Source organism: Glandiceps talaboti, chromosome 1, assembly GCF_964340395.1.
Source record: "Glandiceps talaboti chromosome 1, keGlaTala1.1, whole genome shotgun sequence".
Lineage (NCBI taxonomy): Eukaryota > Metazoa > Hemichordata > Enteropneusta > Spengelidae > Glandiceps > Glandiceps talaboti.
This window is the reverse complement of record NC_135549.1, coordinates 7,567,342-7,583,721: the sequence shown is the minus strand read 5'-3', so window position 1 is coordinate 7,583,721 and position 16,380 is coordinate 7,567,342. Positions and strand designations below refer to the sequence as shown.

General features: G+C 32.6%; 2 protein-coding genes across 2 annotated transcripts in view; both read right to left on the bottom strand.

The window, feature by feature from the left end:
• Positions 1-2,961: 2,961 nt before the first annotated feature.
• LOC144454034 (uncharacterized) lies at positions 2,962-15,933 on the bottom strand. Its single transcript, XM_078145446.1, has 8 exons — positions 15,829-15,933; positions 15,379-15,469; positions 12,527-12,655; positions 9,826-9,951; positions 8,902-9,027; positions 7,597-7,692; positions 6,583-6,645; positions 2,962-4,433 (listed from the first exon to the last, which is right to left on the bottom strand). The coding sequence occupies exons 1-8, from the start codon at positions 15,880-15,882 to the stop codon at positions 3,214-3,216; spliced, it is 1,905 nt and encodes a 634-aa protein (XP_078001572.1). The 5' UTR covers positions 15,883-15,933; the 3' UTR covers positions 2,962-3,213.
• A 262-nt stretch (positions 15,934-16,195) lies between these two features.
• Positions 16,196-16,380, bottom strand: part of LOC144442525 (uncharacterized) — a 13,006-nt gene continuing 12,821 nt past the window's right edge. Inside the window, exon 8 of the mRNA XM_078131895.1 lies at positions 16,196-16,229. Coding sequence (XP_077988021.1) covers positions 16,196-16,229 — 34 coding nt within the window. The remainder of the gene's footprint in view (positions 16,230-16,380) is intronic.

The window sequence follows — 16,380 nt, the reverse complement described above, 5'->3', positions numbered from 1 at the left end:
TAAGATTTCTCGGTAATAAAATATAAAAGTTAAAAATGCCAAAATGTGAGTGTACTGAAGTCAGGCAAGCTGCATATTTTATTTTTTCAAATAATCTTTATGTTGCTATGTTTGAAAAGTGCATATTGTTATCTGGCAGCCTCAAATTCACCTATAAGGATGGAAGCACATATGCTTGTATGTGTGATAATTTGTATGTCAATAAACAAGTGTGTGACTGACAACAGTGGCACTGAGTATAAAAATATTAAGCATAATCCAGAAGTATAAATGCCAATAATTGACAGATTGGCAGACACTTTTGTGATCGGAAATTATAGCATAATCTTTATGAGGTATCAAAAGAGGGCTATAATTGAAGGACTTAAATGTGTGTTGCTATCTTTGCATCTCTCCCCTTGTGAGACAAAAAAAAGAGAAAATTAAAAACATTTACTTTGTGCTTCTAATTATAATTACCGATACTTTCTAATTATAATAACTGATATTTTTAATTATGAAGACTTTTTGCCAAGTATCTCATCTACACACAAAAAAAATGAAAAAATGAAAACAACATCACTGTTAGCTTCTGGTTATAACTTAGACCGTTTTATAATGGTCATGTATCTCGTCTACAGAAAAAGTGAAGAAATGAAAACAATGACCCCTTAAAGCCTGATACCCAATATATAATTATATTATATATATTTACATGGTTCCAGAAACCAAGTCATTAATGGGTTAATACTGATATAACACAAAGACTACATTTAGCCAAGTATCTCAGACTTGTTAATACATGAAAACAGTATCAGTGTGTGTTTCTGATTCTAAGTTTACTTTTTAGCCGTGTATGGCTGTGTACAGCAGCTATGTGATATTTTTGAGTTTAGATTTAAAAAGTCATAAGGCCATGTTGCTAGGCTTTCAACTTTTACACTTCTCTGTATTGCAACATTTTCCATTTTGCAAATTTTTGTCACAAAATACCTAAAAACGTCTACTTGGGAAATACAAGATATAGTTGAAAAGTTTTATAACAGCCACACACATGTACTTTATGAAATCAATTCAGCAGAGGAAGGTAACAGTCACATTGCCGAAACATAAACATGAAAAAAATAACTTGGGTATGTATCAAAAAACTTTACTCTAACTAATTAATTAAGCAAACTATTTCAGCACTGATATTATGCTGTAAATTCTGCTTAATAGCATCATCATATTGTGATATGATTATAGATACATGGACAAAATATAATACTTCCAGAACAAATAATAAAACCAAGAAAAAGACACACAGCTGTAAAAAAAGACCACTAATTTAAATTAAACACTTTGAATACATGATGTCTGCAATAATATGTACACACACTAGTATTATAAAACTTCCTAAATGTAAAATGTCTTGTGGCATTGCATTGGCAAGTTTATTGTGTTGCTTCAGTATGAAGTACATAAAATATTAAAATAGATCTGATTTCTGTGTGCACATCATTGTCATTACCGCTGCATTCACCTTTTTGTAAGAGTTGAAAGAAATGACTTCATTGATATCATTCTATTTTCAAGAAACACTGACTTAAATGACTGAAAAGAAAAAAGACTTTTCCCCGTCTCAGTATCAGTGCTTGAATTCAGATAACATTCCATAATATTTTGTCGACACATAATTTTTGATGAAACTGATGATTATCTGTAAGGCTCTAGTTTATAATGTCCTATATATGTTGATGGCATTATAGATTCATGTAGTGCACACTACTGATCTATTAACTAACTTTCAGTAATAATGTGCTTTATAAAGCACATTATTATTAACTAACTTGTGCACCATAATCAGCAATTTTAGATATTGCTTTGTTTTACGGCAAATAGTTAGAGAGAATCTAAGACTTCTAAGTAATCTTAGTAGCCTACACACTTATACAGAATTCATTTCTGGAAGTCCCACCTAAATCCCATACCATGGTGTGAATATAAAACTCACATTTTTACATGATTTGTATACTGAGTCTCCCATACAACGACTATGATTTTACATCATTTTGACAATAGTCCTTTTGTGTTTTGACCAAAAACAAATTTTGTCTTTCAATATAGAGAACACTATTCAAGACATTGGTGCAATGGTTTTCCTTTCACAAGTATCAAAACTGAGCCAAGTTTAAATCAGAACCATGAACAAAAGTATGCATAAGGCAACAATCAATAATGCTCTGTATGTTTAATAGTGAAATAATCTACACTTTCCATTATAGTATTCTTTTCGATTGCCAAAATGAAAATCCTAGTGGTGTGGTACTCCCTTAAATGTAAAGACAACTAAATGTATAAATTGCTTTGAGGTAGTCATGATAACAGTGTTATAAAATTGACTTCTGGCGGTTTAAAGGTGCAGAGTAAACCTGAGTTTATATGTTGTTTTTGTTTTTGTTTTGGTTTGGTTGTTTGTTTTTTGGACGGGGTAGGGGAGAGTCATTTTTCCTCTGTATTGTAATATTCTACTTTAAGGTTAGTTGAATTGCTGTCAAGTTTATGTACTAAGTACTTTTAGTAAACCATCGAAGAGAAATGTTTATAAACCCAGCTTTTCACTATAAGTTTAAATATCAAAATGTTGTGGATTTTCTACGATAACTTTGTTTTCATAAGTGGAAGCATGTTTGGCAAGCTATTTGTTGACCTTTCAAAAAAATCAATCTAAACATTTTATCAAAAATATGCAAAAAAAATTGAATATAGTGACAGCACTTCACAGTTTACATTGTCATGTTGTTTCTTTTCTTTTTTTTCAGTTGTAGGAGCAGTCAAAAACCAAAACTTTTCATCAAATAGAGTCATAAAATCATAAGAATATCATGTAAGGATCAAAGTCATGGTGGGTTTGGATGAAGTGTGTGTGTGTGTGTGTGTGTGTGTGTGTGTGTGTGTGTCTCTCTCTCTCTCTCTCTCTCTCTCTCTCTCTCTCTCGTGTGTGTGTGTGTGTCTCTGTGTTTTAACTATTGTCAATAAGTGATCCCTGGATCATCTCTCAAATATTCCTATTTGCAGAATATAAAAATATCAATTTGATCAATAGGAAAAAAATCATTTTTTTTAAAGAATTGATGTTATTATAATATGTAAGTTAATGGCTGAACTGAGAACTTCAGCTGTTGGAAATCTTACATATATTGCTGATACAACCATGTAAATGGCTGTGGAGTTGTCACTTTTCAATACTGTCTGTTAAACAAAGGCAATTTCATTGACATAAGTGTCAGTCAAGTTCACCTCACGTACCACTGATGCTGGGTTATTACAGGATCCACTGTCAGGGTTAGGGTTTTCATAACCATGGTTTATCGATGATGATTGAGGAAATCCACTGTCTGGATTTATTGAACTCATTGGATATTCTGAGCTACGAAGGTTAGCATTTAAAGCAAAGGTACTAATTGATTCAGATGAGGTTTGACTTGTAGTATCTGGATCAACATACGTTAAGTTACTGTCCACTGGTACAAATGGTCTGGAGCTGTTATACGATGCTGGGCTGTCTCCTCCACCATTGTCTTGATTTGTTCCAGATGATGTCTTGGAGTAATATCCAGTATCCTCATATTCAGGATTGTCACCCAGATTTCTAGGGTACTGTTTGATAGTTGTAGCTGGTTGTTCGTATGGATGGATCTTATCAAGCTCTATGCCTTCTGGGTCACTTCTGTCGTGATTGACATAATGAAAAGTTCTATCATTTGGTATGCTCTCTTCCTGATTAATCTCATACCCACCATTGGTATATGCTTGTTCTGTAGGTAGTCTCCCATTTTCAGTGATTGTTGACTCCAAACTGTACCAGTCAGGTTTATTGCTCACATAATTCCTCATATTATCGATAGCCTCATAAAGTGCCTTACCTTCATCACTATTATCTAACATTTCATCCAATCCTTTCACATGTTTGTAACCACCTGGTCCCCCGTATGACAAATTGCGGAGATACAGATAAAACCTATCAAACTGTTCGGGCAAATTGAAAGTCTTTCCAATGATTTTAACCAGTTCTGGAATTTTTTCCTCTGTCGAGTAGTTTTCGACTGAGAAGTGAATGTTGACACATTTTTTGCGCATGAGTGAATTTGGGTCTTGGAAATTGTTACGAATAATCATCATAGCAGCGGTAAACAAGCCATCAGTGTATTGATCATTTGGGTATGATTCTTGGGATTGCAACAGAGTCTGATTTCGAGTACCTTCTGTTGCTATGACGATAATTTTATCAACTTCTTGCATTTGTGTTAAAATCCAGTCTGTTTTATCAGCAGCAACACTGTCGACTTCCCACTCATCATGTTTGACTTCACAGTATAACTGATTTGTCAAGAATCTCGCAAAATGATCCACTACTTTCACATGTAAATTACAGTCTTTGGTATACAATAGAAGAATCTTGGGGTTGAGAATCCCTGTAAAAGATAGAAAAAATGCAGGGTTATATTATAAGTAATATGACCTGTGTTTTCATTTTATTATCAAACAAGTCTTTGTTGACGACATACTCCCACCCAGATAAATGATGTAAACAAGCAATCACAACAAGTTACCCATTGAAAGAATATAAGGAATGATGGGTAAGACAATTTTACATATAATAGTCAAATACAATGTCATCATCAAGGCATGCACTGACTTAAATATTATCAGTATTATTGTTATTTTATGTTTATTAAGTATTTTCTCCCAAATAAAAATAGATTTTAACTCACTCCATGCCACTTACACTTTTGTATCGGATATTACCTTTAGAATGACTTTGTTTTTCTTAAGCATCTCGGAGAGTTGAAAAAACTACATTGATTTAAAACCAGATGTAAATTAAATGCCTTCTATAAGGACAAGAGGCAAGTCTTTAAGGGGCCTACACACAATATCAGAATGCAAAATTCTGAAGTATTATACATGGTAAATAAATCAGTATGCAAATAACTCATTAAAATTAGAAACTACATCAACACGCTTGTATAGGACATATGGTCTTTGTTATCACCAATGTATGTAGAAAAGAACATAACATTTGATTCTAAGAATCGTGAGATATATTGCTCAATTACAAAAAATAATCAGTTGTGCAAATGACTACTTAACCTCAAGCTTAAAGTGGTCATATGGATGGCAAGTGGTTATTTATTGTGGATTTTTAATTCATAAACAACTCTATAGTGTTTTTATACTTGTAAAAACAATATTAAACAAACATATACTAAATAATTGTTTGGAACTCAATAAATTGCAAAACACTTAAAAAATATGTAAAATATTTGTTATTGTATGTAGCAGTCCTGGTACATATTCACCAACATTCAGTACCATTTTCAGAGTTCATACGTCGCTAAAAACCGTAAAAAATTAGTCAAAAGAATTGGGAGTGTATGTGAGAGGCTACCAACACATGGTGCCACTAAATCAACTGTACAATAACAAACTAAATCAACATACAATAACAAACTGTTTAAAGTTTTTTGTTTTTTGTAATTAACGGAGATACATGGGTTTGGTCAAAGCTATTTCAGTTTGGTTTTTGTAATTAACGGAGATACATGGATTTGGTCAAAGCTATTTCAGTTTGGTTTTTGAAGTAGGAAAACATAGTAGAGATGTCGTAAGAATTGGAAATAGCAACAATGGCGTTATATAGCAACTGTATTTGGCTGTTGCTACATGTATGGGCATGGTCTTGTTGCTAGGCACATTTTGTTACTTTTTTGGAATCGTTATTTGCATACTAACCCATTCCAGGTTTCATGTTCATCTTTGCAATACACATCATTATATGGCTGTTTCTATGGATGTGATCTTGTTACTAGGCATATTTGCATACATTAAAAAAGTCTTTATTCACTTAGCTACCCATCCCTGTTCTTATCTTAATAATATGTATAATCATTTTACTGTTGCTAAGGGCAAAGTCATGGTTGCTAGGGCCTAGTTGTGTCAAAATGGTTTGAACTGTAGAATAACACATCTAGAAACATCCCCACCAAGTTTCAGTCCCATTCACCATGTAGTTTTCAAGATTTCAGTTTTTGAAATTGAGATTTTTAGACCTAATTTCCTATTAAATATCAAAATATTCTTCCCCGTGGTTTTTGACTTTTAAGTTTCAATCAACCACAGATAGGCAGACAGATGGACAAGACTCTTTATCCTGTATGTAGCATGAATGAACCTGTTTTAATCATAGACAGTGTCTATGATTTAATTCAGCTGTGCTAACAACAGTCTTTCCAAGCAACCTCAGAGGTTAATCTTGATGCCATTGACATAGTGGTGTGAAGTAGCATATAAAAGATTTAAAGTAATGTCCTGCCAAATACCAAGGCATTCAGTCTGGTGGATTTTGACTTTAAGTTGTTTACATACACACACATACACTTGCGTGTGCACACACACACACACAAACACACACACACACACACACACACACACACACACACACACAAACACACACAAACAAACACAGACACAGACACACAAACACAGACACAGACACAGACATCACCATGCTATAACTTTTTCTTACAAAAGGTAAACATAACTCTTTGATATTAAACTTACCTTGAGCCTTCTCAGGGTGTGGGCCAGGTGGACCTGGAACTAGTAGTACCGATGGTGGTTGAGCTGCACAAGAAATGAATTTTATATCAATTGAAATATCATGAGCATGGATGCACCTTGGAAATATAAATCCTACACTATTGCTGTTACTTTGTTCAAGTAAACTTCAACCATTCTCAATTAAAATCAAGAACACAATTCTGAGTCACAATACAAACTTGTAAGTAGAGGTTATTGTGATGTTAAACTTAAGCCATTTATAATCTAAAATTTAGGCCACTGAATCCTGTTAATAACTTTATGGGAGAATAAATTATTCCTGATTTCCATGACAAGAGGGTGTACCTCTAAAAATCATGTACTATTTCAAAGGACCAAGAATAAACTTTAATATGGCAAAGTTTAAAGAGATTTGTACATTAACTTTAAGTTTTAGGCACATTGGATGGTTAGGCAATTTTAATAAAATAAAATTTGACTGGCAAATATTCATACAGTATCTCTATAAATACATGTATAGTGTAACTACTGTACTTTTCTAGGAACCGTTTTGGGTTGCTAGTGTTTTTATATTACAATAAGGTAGAGAGAGACAAATGTTGTGTTCATTCAGTTACTATGGTTACATATTGTCACTATAGCGATGTGTCATGTTTGTAGGATAAAACTAAGTTGAAAGGTGATCCATTATGGTTTCACTTTTTAGCAATTCAGTTTGTGTCGCTACCAGTACATGCATATGTATCAGAAATATACCACCATATTGAACATTTCTCTCTACATCAAACATGTCAGATTTAGTGAAAAGTGCAAAGTATGAAGTATTGTATGTAAGAGTCATTCATAAGAACTACCGTACATAGAAGTACCAAGAATATATTAACAGGTGTGTGCTATGCTGAAAATATCAAATGTATAGCACACACTGGCATGTATAATTTGAAGTACACTTAGTACTAAAACATACAAACTTTATGATAATATATAAGGCTGGAAACAAGTACATGTACTTACTTTTCTGTCTGTAATACACATAGAAACATATAACTAGAACAATTGCAAATGCAGCACCAGTGATTGAAGCAGCAATTATCCCTGTTTTGGAGTTACCTACAAGAGAGAGAACAAAACTTTACTGCAAATTGTACTGTATCAAATTTTACATGTAACAAATATGTTGCAAATTGATAATCAATCACACACATGCAAAAATGTTTTACAAAAATGCGGCTGACTTTATCTCGGCTGAATTTCTATATAGGGGACCCATAAAAATCCTTTCCACCTTATTTTGCATCACAGGACTGCTTTACTTATGCTTAAATTGTCATGGTTACAATGTAGATCATGCAGGTCTCTTCTGAGCCAGATTTGCCAAGTTTTATAGTCTTTTTAGAGAGGTTGAGCAATATCGATACAGGGTTGGTAGGAATGAGTTTTCTGTATTTCCTAAGCCTAATAAACCAACCTTTATACTTGTTAGACTGTATGTAAGATAAGTTGTGTGGCTTTGCCCTCATCAGCCTCGTCAGTTGACCGATGTGTGAGGGCGCCCTGTCACGGCATACCTTACAGACTATATACTTGTGTTGCACTTCAAAAGAACTGTACTCAGCTGAGACTGAGTTCAATATAATCAACAGCAAATGTGAAAAACAAGACATTGTAGTCAAATTCTACTGCTTTGCTGTTATTTTTGAAAGGAGTGTTGTGTGAGGACACTCCACATTATTTATTAAAAGGAGAATGGGATACTACATGTAACTGTACATGGCATTTTAAGAAGCAGTCAACAAAATGCATTTGAAAGAACTTAATTTTCGAACTCCTAAATAATTGCATGATTTAAAATGGAAAGGAGAAACACCATTTGAACTGGTTGAGAATGAATTTGACATGACATGCTATGAAATACTGGGAATGAATGACTCAACAATTTGATACACATTGCAAGTCCAAAATCTGCCATATAATAGCGCCCCCAACGACCAAAACTACACGATCTTTTGTCTTTTGAATAAGCATAATAATATTTCATTTCATCAGCATATCCAATCAGATATGCAATATATATATTATACTTTCCATGAGAAAATAGAACTAAAATAAGTTAGAACTGCATGCATATGATTGAATCCTGATCTTATTAAATATTGCAACAACAACAAAATGTTTTCATTGTTGGCTGTAGACACATTAAACCAAGCACAATTATATCAAATTACTATTCAAATTTTATGAACGTAGGAGACAAAAGATTTGAATAAAATATCAATATTTCATGTATAGTACCTAAAAATGATAGGCATGTCAACTCACCTGGCTCTTGTAAACATTTACCCTCCTCATGGCTATATGTGTAACCTTTAGTACAATTGCAACGGTATCTTCCATCGGCTATATAACATACACCATTGACACACGGATTACCATAACAGAAATCCTCTGAAATATCCAAATCAGGTACAAAATTATGCCACGATCATTCACTAGATACATCTCCAATTCTTTGGACAATGTAATTGTGATAAAAGTGAAGTACATTGATGTTGAAGAGAAGTGATCATAGCAACTTTTGGGCATCTACTCATCTTTAAAATAACTCAATGGATGAGAATTTCTAGTTTGTTTATTATCCGCCTAAAAAGTGTTGATGGATATTTTACTTTGTTGAATACTACCCAGTCCAATGATACAAACATGTAAACTAGTCCTTCAGTACAATGATAGATACACATTGACCCATTTTAGTTCTCATCCTACAAATTCAATTCTACTTGTAATGGATGTTTTTTACCCCTAAATATAAATATTTCTTTAAAAAATATCAAATTGAGAAATGGAAGAATTTTTGCTAAATACATGGCATTAAAATAAAGTAAAGTAAAGTGTCAACAAAAGAACTATTTTTTTTATTCACTACATACTGGCTTTATATTCATAGCATTACGATACTACTGCATACTGATTTGAAATTGATTATGCTGTCTGAAAAAATTTCAATTTTGGCCAATTTATTTGGGGGGGGGGGGACTGAAACCTAAGTATAAGAATCTAGCTTTTATCCTACACTGAACTATTTATCTTGCCCCTATAGGAATGTCATTATAGGAGTTGATGCATATCATGTTACTTCAATAAAATGGCACTGTAAATACTCATTGTCAACTTGGGTTGGAGTTGCACAGGTGTAGTCATGAAATAATGCTGGGGGAAAACAGATTTAATACCATTGGTACCTACCTTTACAAGTGTCATCTTCTAGATAATGGTTGTATGAACAGTTACAAATGTAGTTGGTAGTGTTCAATATTGGAGTACAGTTACCAGCCTTTATATCACCACATGGATCAAAATAACATGGATCCGCTACACAAGATAAGACAAGGTTTGATGGTGAAAGTAAATTATATACATCCCCTACTTGTCAAAAGCTGGAAATCTGTCATTCAACTGTACTTTCTGTCTGGTAGCTCTATTCTACTTTTGAAGTCACGCTAAGTTGTATGATATTTTTATTTGAACAGCGCCCTCAAACTGATGGTTGACATTTAAAGTTTTTGGATCCTTGACAGAAACAATTTACCATAATAGATAGTATCCTCTATATCAAAATTTGATATTTATGCATTCACTGAGAATAAATAAACAAGTAATTAATATCCATATACCTAAATTATAGCAAAATATGGAATTCATGTCATGAGTTTTTTTCTCTACATCCTCAAAAATATCGTACAAAAATGTTTCTATCTGCTGTATTGTTGAGCCATGTTGTTCTACATATTGTCCGATAGACAGACAAACATACACATCTAAAGTGCTGTTTATTAAAATTCATTTAGTTCTGATCAAGCGATGTGCTGTTGTAAAGGCCAATGATTCAATCCTAGGTTCTCATATTAGTGTTATCTTATAAGGATTACAAAAGATTCTTTGTTCTAACCCAGTGGACTAATTTTTCTATAGCTCTGCCAGATAACTTAGAATTCACACCTAAATGTTAATTTCTAACTGCTTTGTTTTATATATTTATATGAATGTGTACATGTATATGCCTGAGATGTATAGACCTAAAAGAATGATCAAGTCAGAGAGCTAGCATAATGAAGTCAGAAAGCTAGCTATTGTGAAATTCAGATTGGCAGTAAACATCAAATCCTCAACTTTTGTTGAGATACATCCAACATCTTTTACTTCCCTACATTGTACGTCTTTGATGATAACTTCATGTCATCTTTATGTTAAAAGTTTCACATGCATTCATCATAACAAAGTCTTTCTCAAAATTGTCTTCCTGTTTTTGTTTTTGCCCCTTGTATTTGAAATTAGAAGTATATATTGCAAAGTTCCTGTATTTAAAACTTGTAAGAACTGTCAGAGCCTGTTTTTGTATCAAAAAGATTCAGAGAATTGTCCTTTTTCATATACCCAATATTGCTTCCAATGTAATCCAATGGAGAGCAATTTTGCATAACACTCCCTCTCACACTCAGCCCAAATATGGCAAGTGGTGCACTCATCAATATCTGTTCACTCAGTGATTTAGCTCTGTACATTTTTCTCACTATCTTGATCAGATGTTTTTATGTATAAAATGATGTTTTTTGCTATAAATGTATTTGGGTATGTAATTCAAATGATGTTTCTGTGCCATAATATGGTATAACAAGATCTTTGAGGCCTAGATATGGGTTTTACGGACCTTGGTAGCTTACAGCCCTTCTGCATATAATCTCGGCCTTCAAAACCCATATCCGGGTATTAGATATTATTATTACCACAATTGTTGATGATCTTATGTGTTGCGCAATATTTGAAATGTCAGGTTAGAAATGAAATTTAGTCATGTTAGATCAGATTTATCCACATATAATTAAAAAATATATTTAAATGACCACTGACTTTACTTTTAATAGAAAAACATTCAAACAAATATTTCAAGTTAAGTAAACTCATTTTAATATTCTGATGCATATAGTTTATTGTATTTATAAATAACTCTCAGACTATGTCATCGCCATTTCCGTTTTTGTGCTATTACAAAATGAATCAAAATTTTATTGAATTTATTGAACTGACTCATTAACTAAACTGACAAGCATGGGTCAGGATAACTGCATTCCAGATAATATTACTACATGAACACCTGTTGATGATTGAAGCTCTCTTACATTTTGTAATAAAATCTCTATATTTATCAAATTTCACAGATTATAAACATGTCACTCTCAAACTCATATTTCATACATTATAGTTTAAATGGGTTCTCCTTTTCAGAATGTCAATCATTTCCTGATTCATTTGGAAAGTTTCAGCAACAAAAGAAGGTACTGTTTATATATCATGGCAGTCTGTAAAAGTCTGCAGTCGTGCTTTTTGTATCATAACGAATACAAAACAGCTTGAATCTTTGAATCCTCAGTGGGTTGGCTTTTTAAGGAATGGATACCCTGTGAATTCACTATGTTTAATTAAAACTTCGATATTAAATTATATAAAATGTGTTGGTTTCATTCACTTCCAGTTATCAGTAGAGTGGGTATTGATCAGAACTTAAAGCGCAAGTGATAACACTTATACCGGTATACCCAAATAGAATTGTCAATTTTCTATAAAGTTGTAATAAAGTTATATCTTATCATATCTTACATGGTCTGGAATCCATGGGGATGGAGGTTTGGAATTCCTTATCTCCTGATCAGGATGATGAGATGGGGAAATCAAAATTCAAAATCCCAATCACCTGGATTCTAGGCTAGATCATGTCAGCCTTCTGTGTTGTTGACTTTTTCTATTGACTATTTCTATTGTTTATTGTAAGTTCCTTAGTTGTTAGTTTGGATGCCAATGTGGTCTCTAATTATACCATGTGAGTGGAGGTGTAAATCATAACAATACCATATAGGGATTAGACAGTATATGATAAGTTAATTTTTTTTACCTTGGCATGTTTGATTGACAGGTGGGTATGCTTTATAACCAGGATTACAATCACATACATAATGATATTCTTCATGTAAACCAGTACAATTACCATTGTCCCCACATGGATCTAATCGACATGGGTCATCTGGTGACAATAAACACACAACACAAAAATCTTATTAATATTCTTATATCTATTTCGGGGACATTTTAGGGAAATCTTAGGGGTACATTAGGGGAATTCCCTTCTTGTTTGTACTAGCTGTGAACGCCAAGTGTACACATAACTTTACTGACAGATAGAATGACAAGCATGCTTATGACGTGGCTTTTGGCTATTTATATAACATAGCAACCAGTCACAATTTCATATGTTTCTATGGTAACAATCATGACTTGCAGTAACTGTGAACTGTGACACTGCAAGTAATCTCTTAATCAAATTTACATAAATTTAGACAATGAGCTCAAATAGTAATAATGGCGAAATACCAAAAAAAAACATTATGTTACTCAATTTTAAACTTATCAACATAAAGATATGAAATAGTCTGATCATAACACATTTGTCATCTGAACAATAAATTCATATTTATTGGAGTATTAACCCCCCCCCCCCCCTCCCTTCCAGTTCCAAATATGGTATCATATCAATCAATCATACCATATATGTATCTCCAACATAAATATCTAAACATGAAATAATATCTCATAGTCAGTATTAAAATCAATTCAATTTTATTTATGAAGGTAAAAAAAATATCCAAATTTGCATTTAAAATAAAATAATTCCATTTCTAATATTACTTTAATTCACATTTGTAGATGTCAATGTTCTCAGTATATATTCTGACAAGAAATCTTGATCTGAATACAAATGCTGATTATTCAACTCTCTTCCATTTCAATAAAAAGGATAAAGTGATGTCTAAATTAGTGAGAAATCAGTTATTGCAGGTTGGTACAACAGACTATACTAGCACTAGCACATGTGATTGTCAACAAGAAATTAAAGGCCATGGATTCATTCCCAGGTTTCTGCATAAGTGTTATCTTATTGGTGGAGCCATAAGCATTAAATGGGATCTTTGTTTTGCCAGGTAATTCTTTTTCACACACAAACTCTAAATGTCTTTATCTGAAGCAACATCCAGGATTCAACAGGACAACGTATTGATAAAGGAAGTCTTGTGGTATAATATTGCCCATATAACGACTATGATTTCAAAGACACACTTAATAATCATCTTTACAACACAATCAAGAACTATACACAAACAGATATCAATATATTAAACAAATAAATTTCCTTCATGAATTTGTAACATTAGAATTTTTTTACACCATAAAATTATGACATAATAAAATGAACCGATTGATAAGTTCTAATAGAACACATATTAATGTACAGTGGAATTGCTGATTATGGAAAGCTGTTGGATAGTCAGAAATTTGTATAGATCACAGATAAGCAGTGTAACGGAAGAAAACTGGTTTGATTCCAAACTTTTTTCTCCAGTCAATCCCTATACAGTATGTTGTACAGGTGCATGTATATTATGATATAGTTATATTGTACATTCATTATACCTTGAACATAATTGGAATATTATTTGTGCCAGTTTAAGTATAATTTGACATTACAGTTCAGGTAATCCAAGATTCATATAAAATACTTGTATTCATAATTTCATAATTGATCCAATTTAAAAAAAAATTTTTAATATTACAAATGAGCCACTTTCCATATTCCCACTCATGCTTCTGTGTTTAAGTACACTTAAATGCCATTTAGAAATTAAAAGTATCTTACTCCTAAAGAACTATAAAAAATTCTATAATTTGTGCAACGCAGTGTTACTTTATATTTGCTGAAGCTAATATGAACCAACTCATATCTAATTGTGTTAATAAAATGAAGTTATAGCCTATTATAATATGTAACCAAGTTGTGGGCACTCAAACAGAAAATATGGAATTTATCATTCATACCTTGGTCAATCTACATCTTGATAACCTGCCTTTACATCATTCATTCTGTGGTGCTCGAAATATGAGTCAAAACATTCAAAGTTACAATATTCTGCAATTTTTCATAAATCATGTTTGTGCAGGTATATTTTTACCATTCCTAATTGTTTCCTTCAGTTGGTCAGTCTGATCTAAGGGTTTTGTCACTTTTGTCTTTTTGACTCAAGTCTTAGAATGTAAGATATGTTGTGTTGTTCAGCCCTATCAGTCTTCGTGAGTGCTGGCTGATAGAGTGGCATGATGTCGTATAGTACAGACTACTCAAATCTCTATATTACTCACATTTTCCTAGGCTGAATGAAGAAATGTAATGGGGAATAATTGTATCTCTATAACGTCCTCAACTAATACGTAAGTTTGATGCAAAAACAGCAGTCAGTCCAACCACAATGATGGGACAATTTGGAGTCATGGGCTTGGGACATGACAAAAAAGTTGACAAGCCCTTCAGTCCTATATAAAAACTTTATTATTAACATTTGCAGTATGACCTCACACAGAAGGTCTTCTTTACATAGATATGAGTTGATGTTGCACAAACACCTCCATTCAATATTAAAAGTTTTTGATGCCCACACTATTTAGTTACATCAAGGCTTCTATATTTTCTATAAATGTACAAAATGAAACTCTAAAATCTGGAATATAAACATCACCTGCGTGACCATAGCATCTTACAATACAGTAATTTTAATACTGTCTGTTAATATATCTACTGACCATCCATGTGGTCACCCCTTTGCCACTTTCTATACTTATGGTGAATGGGTTTCTTGTGTTTTTGTTCACTCAACTTGACATCGTTTTGATGCAATGATTCAAGGATGTTATCTTTACCTAGTACACGGAAGTCATTGGATGTTGTAGTAATGCATGACACGGTACTGCCTCCTTTCTGACAGGTCTTTTCAGTTGGGTCTGGTTTTACCTGAAATCATATTGAAAGTAAAGAGAACACTATTAGAATCATGCTATTTATTTTAAACTTTCTAATGACCTAACTGACTCTATATTACTTGAACAAAAACAAACATTGTGTAATCCTATCTTTTGTAAGTTCTACACGTAACTGATAAATGCTTCTAGTTTCTCTGCCAGTTACATATTTAGTCTACTGTTATTCTTCATTGAAGCTAAGATCTCTCTTACTAACATATTACATGTAAAAACTTCTAAAGTTAGTTCAAATTAGAAATAAAACATAATTGTATGAAAGTATTTTCATCAATAACTCATATCCTTATAAAAAAAATATATATATATCATTATACAAAAATATACACTAACCTTCATGCAATAGGTGTCTGGCTCATATTCATCATATGGGAATGTATACTCCATGACTGTAAAGTTACGACCACCTCTCGTCTCATTGTATAGACGGACATTCTCATCAGACTGAAAAATGTGTACATAAAACTTAAATTAAACTTAATATATTAATTAAAAACCAGATGTAAACTGAAAGTGTTCCCTCGGGTTATTTTCTTTATATAAGGCTGACTTTTAAGGTCTAACCAAGGAGGTAGCATTATTTCTACCTCAAGGGTCTAATATTAGTGCACAAACATTTCACAAAACATATTTCAAGGCTAGCAAGCGTTGGCATAAATTCTTAGCAATATGATAAGTATGTATTCTATTCAGATACTCACTAAACATATGAACCAAGCTCAAATACATTTTTTCTGTGTAAATATTCAGGTAATGGTTTTGTAAGACATTTCAATGTCTGATTTTTTATGATGTTTGCACAGCTTACTTTCATGATTAGTTTTTTTAACAAAATGCAAATGATTCATTTTTGAAATTACAAGCTCCATCAATAAGCTTTGTAGG